This window comes from Perna viridis, chromosome 2, assembly GCF_037379345.1.
Source record: "Perna viridis isolate PV_CMFRI_1.1 ecotype Kerala chromosome 2, ASM3737934v1, whole genome shotgun sequence".
Taxonomy (NCBI): domain Eukaryota; kingdom Metazoa; phylum Mollusca; class Bivalvia; order Mytilida; family Mytilidae; genus Perna; species Perna viridis.
The window spans coordinates 8,665,143-8,682,300 of record NC_142446.1 but is presented as its reverse complement, the minus strand read 5'-3'; the positions used below and the strand labels follow the sequence as shown (position 1 = coordinate 8,682,300).

The following is a 17,158-nucleotide window of genomic DNA, read 5'->3' as shown; positions in this document are numbered from 1 at the left end:
TGACAATGGGATTTTCAAGTTGTCAGTAATTAATATCAAGGATATATTAAAATGAAAAATGGTGGTTTAAGCAATGTGGTTAAAATTGAGCTTGGTAAGTGACATTGCCAAACATTTCAAGACCTTACGCTTCAAGCTTATCAGAATCAGGACTCACCTCAACTTGTACATTTTTTTTATCAACACACAATATGTGCTTATGATTATCTGTTTTAATATAGGTAATTTTCAAGGAATGAAAGCTCCAGCACAAGGGAGTTCATTCAATATATTTATAAACTTTTGATGTTATAACTTTCGAAGACTTTTCCTGGATTGTTTTTCTTTTTTCATATTTCCCAATATACCAGAGTGCATGACAACACTTAGGAAGTGTAGCAAGAGCTGTGAAAGGACAGCAGGTGAAAACCCGTATGTTATGGTATGGTAGTTCTGGAAAACTCCAATTTCATAATGAATGTGGAAATGGTGACTATGTTCGGTAACTTTTGGGCTCAATAAATAAAAGTTAAATGAAGTATAAAAGGAATTTCTTTGGTTTTCTCAATATGGTTTTAATAGTAACAAAACAACTGATAATTAAGTACTATATTTAAAGGTATATTTTTAAAGCAGTATTAGCATTTAACATAAGATATTTTATTATCTTTCATATGGTCACCCTTTGTAGACAAAAGCCACAATACATGTTACAGTGTAGATATAAATATGAACTAGCTATAGATCAAAAGGAATCCTTAAAATCCACCATTTCTATTAAAGCTTTGAAATATTGGAGAGATTAAAATACATTGTATTTTCAAGAAGTATTTCCCCCAATATTGCCTTAAATAGGGATTCTAATTATAGTGCAATTTCAACTGAATATAACTGATGCCCATTGGATGCAGACAAGGTTAATGACAAATTTATGTCATTGTTCAGTATTGGTCTCTGAAGACTTCATTAATAACACAAATATTGTTTCATAATAGAAAATATTGCCGAAAAGCAACTACAAAATTTAGTTATCAATAGTACCCACACATGATTTACACTAAACTTTGATGTACAAAAATAAATTAAACTTCCAATGTCATTTGATGCAAAGTTTACAAAAAAGTAAAGGATTTTGAGTTTGGCATTTGACCTTCTAGTTTACTGACCTTGGCTGTGTGCATTAAAGTCACACATTAGTGGTCAATAGATGGATATTTACTCCTGATTAGTGTAATTAGCGGAGTAAGTGATTCTGAAGTCTTTTATAAATGACGAAAATAAGAAGCTCAAGAAAAATCACTGATTTTTTTTATATTTATCAAATTCATTATCCTTTAAAATAATTAGTATTTTACAAATAGCGGTGTGTATGACAATTTTTATAATCATTTTTCTGTAGATTTTTATTCCATAATCGTAGAATCAAGAAAGTCATCTTTATGATGCATCATAAAACAATATGCAATGCAAAGTTATGTTTGAAAATGCCAAAAATTAAATCAGTTTAGAGTTATTAAATAGGGGTGTTACTAAAACGTGGAAATGGAAAACAAAACGAAAACTAAATACAGAAAATGGGAAGATCTATGTCTGATTAAAAATAATATGTGGTGTGCTGAATTTTTCCAAAAAAATTTACCTTTCCATTATAATCGTTATTGTTTGTTTGTTGGTTTGCTTATCTACATTCATTAACTGTTGTGCCATTCCAGTTTCTCAGTCATTGTCTACTATGGATGAACATGTTGTGGGGACAAAAGAAGCAACATTCTAAAGAACATGTACAGTGTGCATTGAACAGAATAGTGCAGTGAACATGTTATACAGTGTACATCTATGGTAGACAAACTAAAGTTGAAGCATGAATTCTAATTACCTACCATACAGATAAAACAAAGTGGTCATATAGTCATACTTTTAAATATTAAAAATTTGGTTAGTATTCAAAAAATGAAAGATTTCTTAATAAACTGAGGTACGTAAACCCTAAAGGCTCCTGTGGATACATGAATTCAAATAGATAAAATCATTTTTGTCAGCCCTGTTATTATCAACTTACTAATTGGTAAAATTTTATATGATGTACGGTTTTTATTGTCCTACTGCATTCTCATAATTGTCATGGTCTGAAATATATGGACCGAAATGTCCGACATTCACAAGGCTCTATGGGTTGTGATGGAACAAAATGTCTTTCAGTGATATTGTCCGGTATTAAAAAGCTGATTAAGTCATTTTCATAAATATTTGGGTGCAATGATTTGACAATCTCAATCTTGGAAAAAGGTACGATTCCATTATTACTAAATCATCAAAGCTAGCAAATCCAAGACTGGTGTGGTTCTCAATTATATTTACAAAGTACTCAAGAAAGAAGCTGCCCTGATGCTACTTTTAAACTCCTGATTTCAAATGCACAAACCAGATATTGATGGTTTTTCTAGCCATAAGTATACTGAACCAAGTTGACTGTATCAGAAAATTAATTCCTTATGATACTATTAATGCATTTTAGTGGTTAACATAAAAATTAATTCTATATTATATAAACAGACCTAAATTGGAGTCTCACAGTAAGATTGACAGTATTTTTAGTTTATTCACCTTACAAACATTGTTCAGTTATTCGATCCTGCTATAGGGGTTTGGGTACATCCCCACACTAAGAAAATTTTGAAAAATTAGATTATCTTTTCCTGCAATCTGAAAGCATCTACAAGAACATTTAGAGATTTATGATGATCGAAATAAGCCAATTTTTTTTAAAATATTAAAAATGGAATAAGCCACTGCCCACTGACAAATCTGTTCTCTGATGCACATGACTAATTGTGAAGTTATATCCTATTTTGATGTACAAATGAAATAATGAATACCTGTAGATCTTTTCTGAAGGGACTTGAAAGGATGAAATATTTTAATTTTGTACAATTCAATGTTATAGAATTTTTCTATAAAACCACTGCAAATGGTAGATAACTTTATGAGAAGACTTCTGTCTAAATATTATTGGAGTACAAGATATTTTCATTGGAACAACATCATACCTTCATTTAAAACAACAAACTGAAATATTTTCCATTTCTTCACAATGTCATGGCCAAATCAACCATGCTGTTTTGATCTCGGTCTTTAACATATTGTAGTTGTATTATGATATGCTCTGCAAAACTCTTTAACTATAATTTAGGGGATAATATCATTAGGTTTTGACCTCCACACTAATGTTTACATGTACATGTATATTTGGTTGCTACAATGGCCCCCACCTATTTAGGGTTTGACCTCTACAGGCATGTCTATCAGCCATGCTGTTCTTCATATTTTGTATACTGCTATGCTTAATAAGTAGCAGATCTAGAGGTTTGCAGATGGAAAGGGACCCAAATTTTTCATAAAGGACAATGTGGATAAAAATAACCATAAAGATAAAAAATATAACTTTTTTTTAAAGTTAGAACTTTATAAAAGGGATGGGTCATCCAGGGTCTCCATGAATCAATCTATGTCAATAAATTCTGATATAAGTCTCTACAATATACATGTACATGCTTGTCCTATTTGATATACAAATACATGTACATGTATTTTTAATCAAACAACAAAATGCCAAATAATGAGGGAACTATTTAATGTTGTACATGTAAAACATGTAGTGTATGTTACAAGGACTTTCACTTCTGGTTTTAAATTGATTGATACATATACAAAATGTCCAAACAGAGTATATATTTTATAAAAAAAAAAAACAATATAAAGCTCTTGTTCATTCTGTCATAGGTAAAGAAACTTAAAATACATTCCGAAGAGTGAATCATTGTTGTGTGATTAGCGAGAGACTGATACAGACCCTACCATGGGTCATGATTGATGCACTACAAGTGTTACAAAAATGATGCAGGAAAAACATTTTAACCACACCCCTCTAACCTAGTTAAGCACCAAGTGGACAATCATTCAAGATTTTTTTTAATATAAGTTATTAATGAATGCCTTTCAGCTAAGTGTATTAAACTCTATCAAACATAACAAATAAATTGATTCTAATAATGATCTTGAAAAATGTATTTGACCTGGAATTTTTAGCAAAACGCCAACATTTAGAAAATGATCATTTTTACCATATTTCAATGCTCTGTATTTCCTAAAATAACACTTTAAAAAATTGTCTTTGCCCTTAAAGCTTAAAAAAAAAACAAATAAAAAAACAAGCACAAACATGGGAAATAAAATACTGGCAATATCACAGATCCATTGAATCTTGGCTATTTCAAAGTAACCTTTTATCATCATTTCTAAAATGCCCGGCATGAACTGTTGTCTAGTTATTATATAAGGGTTCATCTTATTGGTTATAAACAAGTCAGCTAGTTGAAAGTGTTATTTTAGGAAATAGAGGGCATTGAAATGTGGTAAAAATGACCATGTAAGGAATTTGATAGCCAAACTGTCATGATATTGAATTCTGTGTTAGCTATTGTATCAGATCTCCAGGATTGATGCGAAGAATTTGAACAGGAAGCTTCATTGATAATGCAGCTAGAGGCTAAATTAGTCTCATTGCTAACACAAATTGAAAGTATTTAAGAGAAACAAACTAGTTGAAGAAAACAATAAACAGACGGGTTTCTTTGTATGTAAATCATAGATAAGCGCAAGGAAAATGTGTCAAGGATAAAATCTTTTGAACAAAGAAGAAGTCATGATGGAAATTGAAGAGCTGATCCAAAATTGAACTGTCTAGAAAGTGATATAGACAATCTACAATGGCAGTCTATGAATAACAAAATCATTGTGTCTGGAATAAAAGTTGAAGCAGAGGAGGATAACATGATAACATTCATCAACGAAGAGGACCCAGAAAGCACCGTGATAACATTCATCAACAAGGAGGACCCAGAAAGCACCGTGATAACATTCATCAACAAGAAGGACCCAGAAAGCTCCATGATAACATTCATCAACAATGAACTTGGAGTCAATCTAAAAAATATAGGTTTCATTAATGTACATCCTCTTGGAAAAAAAGAGAAAAATGAAGATTGACCAACTGCCGCTAAAATTGTTTCTATTGATAAACAATTAGTCATGAAAAACTTTCACAAATTGAAAGGAACAAATTTAAAGCTCAGATGGAAAAGAAAAGAAAAAATCTTTATCCAGTAATAAAAAGTCTGAAAAAAAGATAAAAAGAAGGTTACACTTATTCATGATCAGCTATTGATAGAATTAGATTGTGACAATGGTTTCGGTCGCATTAAATATCAGATATTAATGAACAAAAGCACTGAACCCTACAAAGATGACAGTGTTGGACAGAAGTTTTCTTTCAAAACCCAAAACTGAGAAAATTCAGATCTATGAAAAATTTATTCAGTCTTTGATTTAATATTTGACTTTTTAAACATAAAGACAATGAATTTCTTACATTCTTCCTTTACAATATGTAGTATTACAATTATAAGGAATGGATAATGTCCAGGGAAATCAATTTTCTGATTTTAAAAATGTTGTTTTTTTTCTAATTTTTAAAATTAGAAAATCAATTTTGTATCCTAAAAGTATGGCTTTTTGCTCTGTTTGGCTTTCTGAGCTTTCCATATCTGTATGGTAGGTGATTGGAACTCGTGCTATGAATAATATTGTAAATTCTGTAGTCCTTAGATGAACATGCAATGCAAGTTCACTGCAGCATACCTTAGGTGTTCTTTGTCCCTGCAATGATTTCATTGAGAGTAGACAATGACTATAAAAAAACCCTAACAGATAATGAATGCAAATACACAAACCAACAAACAATAATGAATAAACTAAAAGGGGAATTTTTAAACACATAACACAAGTTATTTTTGATCAAACATGAATATTCATTAAATGTTCTTTAAACATATATCTATTATAGGACTTGTTGAAAGTAAGAATTTTAACTATATAACCAAAACCATTCTTCTTGTACTCTTTCAGTTTTCTGTATTCCATTTCTGCTTTTAAGTAATATCCATTAAATTGTTACCTGTACAGTTACTAAATTTATTAACCACTACTGTAGTCAATAACATTATTGAATCTAGTGTTTTCTAGACCTGATGGTTTAATAATGCACAGAAAACACTAGTGTTCTCTACATTTAAATCTACTTCTCATTACAGTACCCTGAATGTAATCTTGACTGTATTTCCTGTGGATCTAGAGTTTCAGTATGTACACGGCTATCTTCTATGGCTTGTTTATGTTTATCTCCATTCAGATGTTTTCCATAATCTATTAAATTGGGACATGTTGTGAAACACAACGAACACTTGTGTACTGATCCTCTGAAAATTAATAGAAAAAAAAGTAAATAGAACAGAAAAACATCTAAATACAAATGTGTTGATAATACACATAAACAGGGGTCAATGTATATAATTAGCATAATTCTATTATATGGTCTAGTATAAACAGGAAACAAATCTATCCAAAATGACTTCCTGTTCGCTCATATATCCTTACTTTATCTTAATGGAAGCACAGACAGTGGACTATTCTGTAAGAAGTATTTTATCCAGAAGTAGTATATGCAGAGCAATACCATATTCCCAGCCTTAATACAAAATGATCTCCTCTAAAGGATCTGAGAATGACATTTTTGTTGTATTAAAAGGCGGATAAACATGCTATCTGGATGTGAACAAGCTTAACACTTTTTAAATATCAGCTTGCTTGATAGAATAAGAAGTTCTTGTCTTGTCTACTGTGCTAATTTGTTCAAAACTTATGTTTTATATGCAGCTATTGCTGATACTTTCTTGTATACTTTCATAGCCAGATGATGTCATTGACTTATTGATGTCATTGACTTATTCATGTTATTGACTTACTGATGTTATTGTCTTATTGACGTCATTGACTTACTGATGTTATTGACTTATTGATGTTATTGACTTACTGATGTTATTGACTTATTGATGTTATTGACTTACTGATGTTACTGACTTATTGATGTTATTGCCTTACTGATGTTATTGATTTATTGGTGTTATTGTCTTACTGATGTTATTGACTTATTGATGTTATTGACTGATGTTATTGACTTACTGATGTTATTGACTTATTGATGTTATTGACTTACTGATGTTACTGACTTATTGATGTTATTGCCTTACTGATGTTATTGATTTATTGGTGTTATTGTCTTACTGATGTTATTGACTTATTAATGTTATTGACTGATGTTATTGACTTACTGATGTTATTGACTCATTGATGTTATTGACTTACTGATGTTATTGATTTATTGATGTTATTGTCTTACTGGTGTTATTGACTTACTGATGTTATTGACTTATTGATGTTATTGACTTACTGATGTTACTGACTTAATGATGTTATTGACTTACTTATGTTAGTGACTTATTGATGTTACTGACATTGATGTTATTGACGTACTGATCTTCCTGACTTACTGATGTTATTGACTTATTGATGTTACTGACTTATTGAAGTTATTGTCTTACTGATGTTACTGACTTATTGATGTTATTGACTAACTGATGTTAATGACTTATTGATGTTATTGACTTACTGATGTTATTGTCAGACTTAGTACCCAATAACTTGACTAAATCCTTGAATAGGCTAATTTGTAAGGAATGTAGTATAGCTATTATTGTCAAATTGTTAATGATAGCATTTTTTGCCCTATATATTTAAAAGCAGTTTTCAGCATGACATGGGTTGTATCCTTATTGTATGATTTATTATGTACCATGGTTCTCAAACCCGCATGGGAAGAATTGGGATTGATATTACGTATGATGAAGAATTAAATTTTTGTGGGTTTAAACTGGTCTGGAGCTGGTATGTCAGTTATCTGCTAGTAGTCCTTTGTGTGTGTGTTTGTGTAATGTATACCAGTTATCAGTTTCTTTTTTTATGTTTTAACAAGGGATTCAGAACTTTTTGTGTGTTGAATTGTATAGTACTTTTTTCATAAAGGTCAGATTTAAAAAGGGGGAGGGTTGTGATCATGCCAAAGCACTTTAACCCTGCCGCATTCTATGTGCCTATCCCAAGTCAGTTATTTCTGGCTTCTTTATGTTTTGTTATGTTTTCAATTTCAATTAACTTTTATGCTGCTGGAGTAAATAGGAGAAACTACTTCGCTGTATATCTGTATGATGTTCTTTTGGGGTAGCTTCAGTCTGCCTGTAGTGTGAGGGTTTCCTGGTGGTTCATTGAAGATCCATGGGTGGCCTTGAGTTGACATCTGCCTGTAGTGTGAGGGTTTCCTGGTCGTTCATTGAAGATCCATGGGTGGCCTTGGATTGACATCTCCCTGTAGTGTGAGGGTTTCCTGGTCGTTCATTGAAGATCCATGGGTGGCCTTGGGTTGACGTCTTCCTGTAGTGTGAGGGTTTCCTGGTCGTTCATTGAAGATCCATGGGTGGCCTTCAGTTGACTTCTTCCTGTAGTGTGAGAGTTTCCTGGTCGTTCATTTAAGATCCATGGGTGACCTTGAGCTTCAGTCTGCCTGTAGTGTGAGGGTTTCCTGTTCGTTCATGTAAGACCCATGGGTGACCTTGAGCTTCAGTCTGCCTGTAGTGTGAGAGTTTCCTGGTCGTTCATGTAAGACCCATGGGTGACCTTGAGCTTCAGTCTGCCTGTAGTGTGAGAGTTTCCTGGTCGTTCATTTAAGATCCATGGGTGACCTTGAGCTTCAGTCTGCCTGTAGTGTGAGAGTTTCCTGGTCGTTCAATGAAGATCCATGGGTGGCCTTGAGCTTCAGTCTGCCTGTAGTGTGAGGGTTTCCTGGTCGTTCATTTAAGATCCATGGGTGACCTTGAGTTGACGTCTCCCTGTAGTGTGAGAGTTTCCTGGTCGTTCATTTAAGATCCATGGGTAGCCTTGAGCTTCAGTCTCCCTGTAGTGTGAGGGTTTCCTGGTCGTTCATTTAAGATCCATGGGTGACCTTGGGTTGACGTCTTCCTGTAGTGTGAGGGTTTCCAGGTCGTTCAATGAAGATCCATGGGTGGCCTTGGGTTGACGTCTCCCTGTAGTGTGAGAGTTTCCTGGTCATTCATTTAAGATCCATGGGTGACCTTGAGCTTCAGTCTGCTGTAGTGTGAGAGTTTCCTGGTCGTTCATGTAAGACCCATGGGTGACCTTGAGCTTCAGTCTGCCTGTAGTGTGAGAGTTTCCTGGTCGTTCAATGAAGATCCATGGGTGGCCTTGAGCTTCAGTCTGCCTGTAGTGTGAGGGTTTCCTGGTCGTTCATTTAAGATCCATGGGTGACCTTGAGTTGACGTCTCCCTGTAGTGTGAGAGTTTCCTGGTCGTTCATTTAAGATCCATGGGTAGCCTTGAGCTTCAGTCTCCCTGTAGTGTGAGGGTTTCCTGGTCGTTCATTTAAGATCCATGGGTGACCTTGGGTTGACGTCTTCCTGTAGTGTGAGGGTTTCCAGGTCGTTCAATGAAGATCCATGGGTGGCCTTGGGTTGACGTCTCCCTGTAGTGTGAGAGTTTCCTGGTCGTTCATTTAAGATCCATGGGTGACCTTGAGCTTCAGTCTCCCTGTAGTGTGAGAGTTTCCTGGTCGTTCATTTAAGATCCATGGGTGACCTTGAGCTTCAGTCTGCCTGTAGTGTGAGAGTTTCCTGGTCGTTCATTTAAGATCCATGGGTGACCTTGAGCTTCAGTATGCCTGTAGTGTGAGGGTTTCCTGGTCGTTCATGTAAGACCCATGGGTGACCTTGAGCTTCAGTCTGCCTGTAGTGTGAGGGTTTCCTGGTCGTTCATTTAAGATCCATGGGTGGCCTTGGGTTGACGTCTTCCTGTAGTGTGAGGGTTTCCTGGTCGTTCATTGAAGACCCATGGATGGCCTTGAGATATTTTTCACCCCAGTGGGGTTGTTGTCTCTTTAACATACCGGTATTCACCATCTCCATTCTCATTATATAAGGATATTGTTGACTATAATAGGATCACAGAATAAGGCAATAACAGCCTCTCATTGTATTAATATGCAGTGTTATTAGTTTTTGAAAAACAAGACATTTACCCCCTTAAAAGTTTGTGATTTTTCTGTTTTTCAAAATTCAATATTATTGCACATTTACCTCAAAAAAGAGAGTGTAATGTATTCACAGAATCAAGATTAATTAATAAATTTAGTCATTTCTAACAAAATTTACTTAGAATATGTTAGAGTGAGTTGTTTAAAATTTCTACCATACAAGATGGTACAATGCATACACCTAACTGTCAGAGAAAGTGATATTATTGTTACTTTTAAGTTGGGAATAATGGCTAAGAACAAAGACTTTCTAGCAACAATTACAGGGCTCACAATATCTTCAGAAATTAGTTAATTATTGTTTTGTACTTTTTATCTCCTTACTTTTTCTTTTGTTCAACTTTGATGTGATGCATAAGTGACCATTCATGATCCTTCAGCTCCTGAAAATAATACCACCATATCAATACCATTTACATAATAAAATTTTGTGTTATATCCATGACTGAAAAAATTGGTTAGAATGTACTTACAGGGACATCTTAATTTAATTTCTATTATATAGGTGTATTATGTACAGAAATGATTGACTGACAGTATATATTGTAGTTATTAACTACATGTACAATGTAATAAAACTCTTTTGAAGTTTTCTGGATGTTTTAGTTCCAATTCCAATTATTTTCAAAAAATATCAGGTTCATGTGGCCATTCTATTTGAATGAAGAACTGAAGTGATTGCTCATTTGACAACATGTGATCAGAGTACTATTTAATTCATAAGTATGGAATTATACAAAATAGAGTAAATAATATATGCAAGGTGTAATCTGCAAACGGAATTGATAATTCAACAACAGGCTCCCAGGAGTCTGAATCGCTCACCTGGTTGAATTTTGCCTTTCAAAGGCAACAAATTTAACATGAAGTTGTCCAACAGTTTTGACTCAAGAAGTCTTTGGTAGGACTTATCCTAAGGATCATTTCAGCAATTGAAAGTTTCTCTAAATCTATCATAGTTTTCAAGATAAAAAAAAAGACATCATTTTTCCCCTTTCAAGGACAATAACTCTTACAATGAGTTGTCTGACAACTTTGATCCCTGAAGACTTCTGTAGTCCTAATAATAAGGATCATTTCAGCTACTGAAAGAATTTGGCTAAACTAACATTTTGGATATATATGCGTAAAACTACTGTCTGACTTCTATGTTCTATTTTTAGTAACAGTGGCTATGTTTTTCGATGGATCAAAAATCCCCACATTAATTCTATGCACGATACATCAATGAACATCCATACCAAGTTTGTTTCCAATTGATCAAATAATGTCAGAGGAGAAGATTTAAGAAAGAAATAACATTAAAAATAGCAAAAATCATTGAAAAAGAGCAATAACTCCAACATGGCTAAACAGATTAAAACCAAAATTTAACCAATGATAGATCTCATCATGTTGAACAGTTTTACCTGTGCCAGAATTAGTCTAAACCTAACGGATTTGGGGATATATGCAAAAAACCACTGTCTGACCCCTATGTTCTATTTTTAGTAACAGCGGACACGTTTTTCAACGGATCAAAAATACTCATGCCAGTTCTATAAGGATACCCCTAATAACATTTGTACCAAGTTCGGTTTCCATTGGTCAAGTAGTGTCAGAGGAGAAAATTTTTGAAAGAAATACCATGAAAAATAGCAAAAATCGTTGAAAAAGAGCAAAAATTCCAACATGGCTAACAGATTAAAACCAAAATTTGACCACAAATAGATCTCATAATGCTGAACACTTTTACCCAGTCAGACTTTAGCTAAACCTAACGGTTTTTGGAGATATATGCAAAAAAAAACACTGTCTGACCCCCATGCTTTATTTTTAGTAAAAGCGGCCATGTTTTTCGACAAATCAAAAATCCCCACATCAATTCTATGCAGGATACCCCAAGGAACATTCATACCAAATTTGGTTCTAATTGGTCAAGTAGTATCAGAGGAGAAGAGTTTTGTATACTGGTTAACAATGACGACGGACGAAGATGACGACGAACGCCAAGTGATGGCAATAGCTCACGTGGCCTTGGACCAGGTGAGCTAAAAATAATTATGCCTTTTACAGTTTTACATCAACTAGGAGTTTTCTCTTAAGATGTGAGGTATAAACAGTTAAACATTTTGTTTTTGTCAAAGATGTGAAACTAGTAAAAATCTTTACTCGGTATTACATGTTAATACAGACTTCATGTCAGATTGAAATTGGGCTCTCAGTGCTTCTAAGGTCAAAGGTTACATTTGTATTTAATACTGTTATAAGGACTTTGTCCTCTATTATCCTAATGATTTGGATCTGTCATTAAACAACCCACTAGTAATATGAGTATGTACAATTTACATCTTACAAATCATTAGCAGGGCTTGAGAAATAGTTTCAGATTAACATTTATTGTCTTGCAAAATAGCTGAATGTCATTTGCTTATAAAAAAAAACAATTGTGATTAGAAGACTGGTTTCTACAAATTCACTAATTGCCATACCTTCTCCGTTACATATGATATTTTACAGAGTTCACAGTTGTGCTCCTCCATCCTTTAAGAGCTGTCAGTTGATGTCCTCTGTTTTATTTCACAAGTCTACAAAAGAATTAACACATTATAAACAAGTACATGTAGGTATCAATTGGTATACTGCAAAGTTTGTACAGGACTGTTCTTACATACAGGTAAACATGTACTGCCAAGTTTGTACAGGACTGTTCTTACATACAGGTAAACATATTTTCAATTGAAAAAGAGTTACTCATATTGCAGGAAATATGTCTTAACTAAAAAACATTTTTTTTATTTAATTAAAATACTTTCCGGAACATAGATTAAATATGGTCAACTTACAAAAGTACAAACATCAGTTTTCTCAAAACATATTAATTGTGCTTTATATTCACTTAAAGTGACTCTTTTCCTGAAGTATGCACCTCTTCAAAAACTTCTCACTGGAATACTTTGTAGCCCTATGTAACCACATGTATTGGGTCTTACATGAGCCCCCTATTAAGTTCTATAATTTTTTCCATCAGTTCCTTATACAAAATGTAAGTGGAGCACAGTGGAAAGAGTGAAAAAATTATGAATTTCCCTAAGGAGAGTGAATTCATTTTTAGGACCCTTGGGATTTTCTCTTTAAATAGTGCTTTCAATATGATAAAAGCTGAACTGTAAACAAAAAGCAGAAGATGCTACATGTAATGAATGGAAAAATAAGAACATGCAGGTGTAGTTAGATTGTTTATTAGGGAGGAATTAAAGTACCTTCTTCTTTTTTCATATTTTTTTCTACTGGATTGGTTTTTTTCATTTGATACTACTTATCTTCTCATTTCCTTTGTTCATATCAGTATTTTTTTTTTTTTTTTTTTTTTTGGGGGGGGGGGGGGGGTTATATGTACATGTAGTTATAATTCTAGATTTACAATGATTTCTTACAAATTTTTTAGTGCAACTTCAGTTGAACTTGTAGGAAAGAACTGTTTTGTTAAGGTTGTCATTTCATTTAAGGTACATATTAATACATACAAAATGTATAATGCATGTATGAAAAGAATTTCTTCTTTCTGTTTTTTGAGATTATTGTAAGTGTATAAAAAAAGAATGAGAAATTTGGAGAAAGGCATTATCATTTCCATTGGACCAAAAACTGTCATTGTGATGCTTTAAGTACAATGTCAAAGCATGGACCTCTTTTGGTGTTTATGATGTTTTTGTTAACATTGTTTATGAAGTATCTTTTTAGGTTACGTGAACTGTGACATCTTTGAAATAACAGTGGAAAGTAGTCATGTAAGATCAGTTTAGCCAATGTTTAAATTTATTCTCAAGAATGAAAGGTCTTGGACTTTTTCGCATCATAAATGAAAGGTCCTTCAGAAGTAGTGAAAAGTCCTCAATTTGAGAAAATTTAAATTATGATAAGTCAAGATTCTATGACCTTGAATTAGAAAAATGAAGGTCCCAGATCTTAGACCAGCACTAATTTGAAACCCAGGTTTAGGTACATAAATCTGACATTGGGCACAAAGAGGATTAAGTGAGTAAGCATGAACTCACTGTTTCTACAGTTTTAGTGAAGTTTTAATTTTTCTAACTCAACCCTCATGGCGCTGTCAGCATAATTTGATGAAACCCATATTAGTGCTTTAATCATGAATTATAAGAACATATCTTTTATAAAAAATTAAACAATCTATCCTTACAAATGTACTTGCCTATGTCATAGCAGGAGATTTAGCTGCATTAGGAAATTTTTCATGTCTTATAATTAAAGGGAAAGACCACCTCTACATTAAGTTAGGCTCTAATGAAAAATCATACCCATGTAAAAAAAATAATTAATCTTTGATGTAAAATGTGCAAGCTATGCAAAATTTGAAATCTTTGAAATATATGTTAATAGCCATCTAGCAAAACTCTTGTATCTGAAGGAAGATCATACACAGACTTTATTGATTTTTCCTGACAGCTTCCGATCAGCTCGTAACATCATTAAATCGGTTTGTAACTGATACAAGTACTGCATATTAATATGTAAAAGAATATTCCATAAATATTTCTACAATCGTTTTTTTTCCTAATCACCAAAACATGCTGTCTATCCAAGCTTAAGATTGCACAAATGATAAAAAAAAAATCAAGAAGTTTTTTCACCGGCAACAGGAACACTATTCAGAAGCAGTCATCAGATTTTCCTCAGACATACTAGTCTTCTAGCTGCAAATCCAGTTGTTCATCAAGGGTGTCGAACATTGACATTCCTCAATCTCTTCTACTGTATATTTTAGGTTGAAACTATAGGAGAAACGTCCGAGATTAGCGCTTTCTTCAGACATCGTAATTAATTACCTATTTACTTTCACTTTACAAACCAACTTTGTGACATCACAGCTTAACCAATCATGGTGGTGTGGTAAATTTGAATTCCCTAATTACATATCAATACCAATTAAAAAGAAAAGGATTTTTTTTTTCAAATTAATTTTTAATAACATTTAACAGATTAGTTGCAATATTTATGCCTTGCACAATAATAATAGTCTCCTCCTTTAATTGAATTTTGGCTTAAATCGTCATAAATTACTTCAATTCTTATCGAAGAACAAATTGATCTTGAACCTGTAATAAAGACCATTAATATCATTGTAATATATATAAGTTTAATCTCTTTGAAGTGTATACATTTGTACCTCATTTCAGTGCAATCACAAATTCTACTAGGGCCTGCACATGTGGATCACACTTCATCAAGGTCAGGTCAAGAGGTGTAAATTAACAAATTCAAATGTGCACATATATTTAATAATATTTTTTCTATGAGTTTGCCATTGTGACTTACTATAAACCATTAAATTCCTTATTATATGCAGTCCACATTAAATATAGGGTACATATTTCAATATTACTTTTCAATCTACAATAATATAAACAGCACTGAATAATAGTCTGCTACACACTATATCTCTGAGGCATTCCTAACAGACATCAAGGTCACTCAGATGATAATACATGCAAAATGCACACATGACCAAGAATTTCATCTTTTTTGTTTTCTGAGAAATCATAAATCCCTACATCAGTTCTATGCAGGATACCCCAAGGAACATTCATACAAAGTTTGGTTTTAATTGGTCAAGTAGTGTCAGAGGAGAAGATTTTGGAAAGAAATAACATTAAAAATAGCAAAAATAGTTGAAAAAGGGCAATAACTCCAACATGGCTTAACGGATTAAAACAAAATTTGACCAGACATAGATCTGATCATGCCGAACACTTTTATCCTTGACAGAATTCAGCTTAACCTAACGTTTTGGAGATATACGCGAAAAACTACTGTCTGACCCCCATGTTCTATTTTTAGTAACAGCGGCCATGTCTTTTGACGAATCAAAAATCCCCACACCAGTTCTATGTAGGATACCCAAAGGAACATTCATACAAAGTTTGGTTCTTATTAGTTAAGTAGTTTCAGAGGAGAAGAGTTTTGTATAATTGTTAACAATTATGACGGACGACGACGACGGACGCCAAGTGATGGCAAAAGCTCACATGGCCTTTGGCCAGTTGAGCTAAAAATGGGATGGGACATGAGGGTAATGGGGTCGACAAATTTTGATTGCCACTGGAAATAGGGAGAGGTGGGTAGGGTTGGGCAATTTAGCCTCCTGTGGCGGAGCCCTATGGTTCCTACTCCAAGAGAATACCACAGTAGGGTTCTTTAACATGCAAGGAACGTGGCATCTTTCCCAACACGGTGCACCACTACGTTTGCGGCCAGGTTTTCCATATTATAGCCTGACAACCCCAGCATGTAACACGCCAGGGGTACCCCATTCCACCACCTGGGGCACACAACACAGTTGCTCTGTGGGCAGAGTGCCCTAGCCCATGGCTAGGGTTCTGAGCACTATTTAGTCGCCTTTTACGATAAGCTTAGCGCTGCTGTCGGCTTATTCTTTTGCCACCCGGACCTGCACAGGGCTCAACATTTGATAGATGAACATTGAGGCTATATGTATAAAACCAAGACATGTCCATTAGTTGTTTTTTTTTTATTATTTTTATCTAAGTCTTTTACCATTTTAACCACCTGAATTGGGTTAACCCCAAGTATACATGTAGCATAGGGAAACATTGCATGTCATTGGAATATCATTTTTCAGGATGAGGATGTCACCGAAAAATTGTTACAATGAAAATATATTTAAATTAGGTATGTTGCTATATATAAAATATAACCCAAAAACAAAACCTCAGCTCTGAGAGGGAGGTTTCAAAGGATAACTATGTAAAAATTCTCACAAACCCTCAATAAAAGTGAGCTCTGTGGTATAAATACTAGAAATAGTTAAGTAGAGTGTCAGACACAAAGAAAAGACAACACAGTACAATATTTTGATCGAAACTCATGTCTATGCAAGTCAAGTGAACCATATCAACATGGTAAATAAATTGCTAATAGCAATGACCAACGACGGGCATTGTGTCTATTATCATAACAGTAAGAGTTAATGCAAATTTTACCAATGTTTGTTGCTTCAATATATCAAATATCACAGGCATTCATCAAAATGTGGATTGTAAACATAGGAAGGTTTTCGGGACTTAGGCCTACCCTACTTATCGGAACTACTCAGACTTTCTCC

The 17,158-nt window shown here is 33.7% G+C and overlaps 1 protein-coding gene across 4 annotated transcripts in view; it reads right to left on the bottom strand.

Moving 5' to 3' along the window:
- The window catches only part of LOC148623538 (uncharacterized), a 40,791-nt gene extending 23,633 nt beyond the window's left edge, over positions 1-17,158 (bottom strand). Inside the window, exons 1-5 of one of the 4 annotated variants that reach the window (XM_088565412.1) lie at positions 17,037-17,158; positions 14,719-14,807; positions 12,504-12,599; positions 10,357-10,415; positions 6,132-6,293 (exon numbers count right to left, since the gene is read on the bottom strand). In XM_088565412.1, coding sequence (XP_088421538.1) covers positions 6,132-6,293; positions 10,357-10,415; positions 12,504-12,554 — 272 coding nt within the window. In that variant the 5' untranslated portion in view covers positions 12,555-12,599; positions 14,719-14,807; positions 17,037-17,158. Of the gene's footprint in view, positions 1-6,131; positions 6,294-10,356; positions 10,416-12,503; positions 12,600-14,666; positions 14,808-16,818; positions 16,909-17,036 lie in introns of those variants that run through there. The other 3 variants (XM_088565411.1, XM_088565413.1, XM_088565414.1) reach the window with 3 other exon arrangements.